This window comes from Colletotrichum abscissum (assembly GCF_030869225.1).
Source record: "Colletotrichum abscissum strain IMI 504890 chromosome Unknown Scaffold_231.1, whole genome shotgun sequence".
NCBI classification, from domain to species: Eukaryota; Fungi; Ascomycota; class Sordariomycetes; order Glomerellales; family Glomerellaceae; genus Colletotrichum; species Colletotrichum abscissum.
Window position 1 is genome coordinate 1 of NW_026850134.1, and position 3,721 is coordinate 3,721.

The following is a 3,721-nucleotide window of genomic DNA, read 5'->3' on the forward strand; positions in this document are numbered from 1 at the left end:
CCTCCAGAACCCGAAATAGACCCCGTATACTTTCGACCGCCTCTTTTAGCTGGAGCTCGTTACGAGCAAGTCGTAAGATAAGTCCTTGATGATTTGGCTGCTCCTTAACGCAAACTACCGCAATCTCCGCGAATCCTTCGGACCTATGAGCCAGAAAAGCCACATGGTCGGCCAGTTGAATCTCGTCTTCGAGTCGCAGAATACGGTTCGAGAATTAGAAACCTCACCAGTATCGATGCCGGGCGTTGACTGCCTGGCGCGGGGGGGGGAGGGGGGGAAGGGGTTGCCTCCGTTTTGATAGTTGGACGATGGCCCGATGGAATTCAATCTCATCGTTGATTGTCCATAACAACGGCATTCTAGAGAGTAACTTTCCAGCCACATGATCCGGGCACGGGTGAGTCAACTGAGTTTCGTCTCTACTTGAACGTTGGGGAGTTCCACTAAAAGCTAAATTAGCGACGTCAGTAAAGGATTGAGAATCGAATAGCTGGCCTTGGGCAAATTGACGTTGGATCGATGGGAGACCAGACAACCAAAGCATAATTACCCTGTTCAGCTGGAATCGACAAGGGATACGACGCACCCTCAAGGCCTGTTAGATCAGGCCGCGGGAGGTGTTGCAGCCGGTATTCCTTTGCGTTGCATAGTGAAATCGCCGAGGAGGACCATGGTTGGAAGGCAGCTAGGCGTTTCGACCGAGATAGCGACATTCTCCGCATTTCAAGGTGCCAGACCCAAGTGGCACCTGACCGGCTGAAAAGCTAGGGAGCCTCCCACATGTGCTTTGCCTACGTAACATAGGCACCTAAATTCGTATTTACTAACCTGATATGAGCCCGCAGCAATGCTGTTGGCTGACATCTCAGCTGCGGTACCGGTGGAGAGCCTGCCCGTAATCACCATGGCGTTCGCATGACAACGCCGAATGCAATGAGACAAAGGCTGTTGGCTGATTTCATATCAACCAACACACCAATGCAAGTGCAGCCCCCTGGTAGAATGAGGCAGTTGCGTTTGCATGTGCATGTTTGCAGCCGGTGAGAGGGTTGCGTTTGCAACGGTTTGCCAATATTAGACGCTTCGTGAGCTGTCTTCTCATTACTATTCCCGGCTTTCACAGACATGCAAGCTAACAAGAACCTACCCAGAACGGTTCTTTGGAACCCTCGAGCAAAAAAACTTACACTTTCCTGGCCACATTGACGGCCATCTCCCGCTGTCCAGCGTCCACATATCTCGACATGTGACACACCATGGAGTCTAGCTCTTTCGCAAATCTTTCGTTCCCTTGGCTGTCTGATGCAGTTGATTTCCCCAATATCCCCCGCTTCCTCTTCTTATTCTGACGGTTCGAACTGAGCAAACCGAGAGGTAAGCGGCGGCTGAATTCCGCCCGCTCAAAGTCCACCACCACAATACTTTCACCTGCTGTACTCTCATTGCGTAACACATTGTGTAATTTTGCGTCGCCATGAAGAACACCTAATTGATGTAGATTCTGATACGCTTGGGTAACTGCGTCAATATCTGCCTTGGTTGCTTGATTGGTAGAGTCAAACAGAGGTTTTCCGGCCCAACTGAGAAACAAGACATGCTCGTATACGCCACTGTCGTAGTACAACGGCAGGGTCAAATCAGTCCGACCCAAGCAAACGGGAACATATTTTCCCTGAATCAAGCGGAGTTTATCGTACATCTTCTTCTCACGGCGAAGGAGGGCCAGGTCGAGTGTCTCAACGCCTTTGGCGACAAGAGTGTAGCCATGGGAGGACATCCTGACCTTAAAGAGTGTGCCAATGGAGCCGGACAGGTGAAGTGGTACGACGTCAGCATCGCAACCACGGTCTTCGGCTAGTTGAACGCGGATGAGTCGGAGGAAATCCAGTCGGTTTAGGTGCTGATGTCCGTGATCTCGGAAATTCGGGCAGCGTTCATCCAGGGGCCAGCCGTTCACTAATCCGAGCAGACATTGTGGCGTACAGAACTGACTATCCTTTATGTTCATCTGCTTCCCTTGGCTATGATGTCGGTGCTCCTGTGCCTGTCTGCCGGTCGAGCCCGCACTCAACTTCGCAAGAGCCTTTTCGTCACTGAGGATCAGCCGTGTCGGCGTTGGTGAGGGAGGAGTTCCTTCTTCATCGTCACCGCTACCATCCCGCTGCTTTGCGTTGCCGTCGAATTGCTTGCACCGAGACCGTGTTTGAATTGGCGAGCGCTTGAACCCTCGCCAGCGTTGAGGCTTGTACGGAGAGATGCGCGCCTCCTTACCCTTGCGCACTGTTTCGGGTATGTTCCTTAGCACGTCGTCGTACTCTACAGCCCAGGTGTCGAGACCCGCGGCAGTATCGTGCCAGGACTGTGGGGGCGGGTCAGCACGCAGAGCCTGAAGGATAAAGGCAAAGACCTGTGCAACAGCTGTACCATGGAGCCTGTTCTCATCGTCGTCATCATCAAGAACATCCAAGTTAGGCACGCGCACGGAATAGTATACGATGGTGGGATCGTCCGGAATGTGCAGGAAGACGAACGCCTCTCCTGTGCACACATATCCATACTGGATGCCTTTGCCGATCATGTACGAGAAGAGCTGGGTCACGACAGCGGCAACGAGCGATCTTGACGCAAACCCAAACCCCTCACCGTCCTTATTTATTACGTCGCGTTCGGGTCTAATCTCCGACTCCAGACCGGTGACGACCTCGTCGCGTCGTAATTTATGCGGTGCCTTGTACTCAATCGCCAGGGCCGGACTGTTTCGGCCGTTAGAGGTGCGGTATATGCAGAACTGATCTGCCCGATTGCCCTTGCCCCTAGCTCTTCGTCGGGGCTTGCGGCTCGGTAGCCTTGAGGGAAGTGCCGCAGCGTCGATATCATCCCGCTCGATGGACAATTGCTCCATAGGCTCGGATAGGGCTTCGTCTGTCTGACCGAGGTTCGTATGACTCTCGAAAGTCACGGTCCCTTGCAAGCCGATGTCACTTCGGAGTTGCGTATCGCTGTATGCCTCATCGACCAGCTTCTGAACCGCGTTCTCGACCGTATCGCGCTCGAAGTTCCGGAGGCCAGTCTCGCTGCTAATCGGGCTGATCAGAGACATGACGTAGTCTAATTGATGCGGAGATGGAAACATAGGCCTTGAAGCGAACGTGCCGGAATTTGAGAGTTGATCCCATATCTCCTGTTGCCTCGTCGCGAAGTCATCCCATGGAACGATTCGTCGAGGGAAAATCCGGCCTGTCGGATTGGTCGTATCGCCTTGCGTAGTCAAGGTGCGATCGGTCACCACCTCAATAGCGAGGCTGAGCGAGTGACAAGATGCGAGATAATATGGAAGGGTCTGTGGTCGTGCCGCCTTCGCGAGTTCTTCAGCCTGCTCGCGTCGGCGCTGTTCTTCGTTGCGAAGTTGCCGCGCTTCCAGAAGCTGTTGTCGTAGTTTTGCGAGTTCATCTTCCATTGTGATCCGACATATGTGTGGCACAAACCAAGCGATCAGTAAATTCGACCCTTGAGTCTCGACAATCTGGATTGTTTGGATATGTTTCGTCACGTTTGGTCTATGTCGCCCCGACAACTATCGTACCCCAAATTCAGAGTCACGTGAAAGAGTCACAGCAAGCTGACTAAATCTGTCCCTTACGTCGGCTCCCAATAGGCTCACTGGTACGTACCCGTGAAAATGACCAAGCAAACTGGCGGCACGGATTGACAAATGCGTCTC

The 3,721-nt window shown here is 52.9% G+C and overlaps 1 protein-coding gene across 1 annotated transcript; it reads right to left on the reverse strand.

The window, feature by feature from the left end:
- Positions 1-1,183: 1,183 nt before the first annotated feature.
- On the reverse strand, positions 1,184-3,457 carry CABS01_16975 (uncharacterized protein; the record flags this gene model as incomplete). The annotated part of the gene is made up of 1 exon (XM_060550303.1): positions 1,184-3,457. One exon carries the CDS (start codon positions 3,455-3,457, stop codon positions 1,184-1,186), a length of 2,274 nt encoding a protein of 757 aa, XP_060400015.1.
- Between the last annotated feature and the right edge of the window lie 264 nt (positions 3,458-3,721).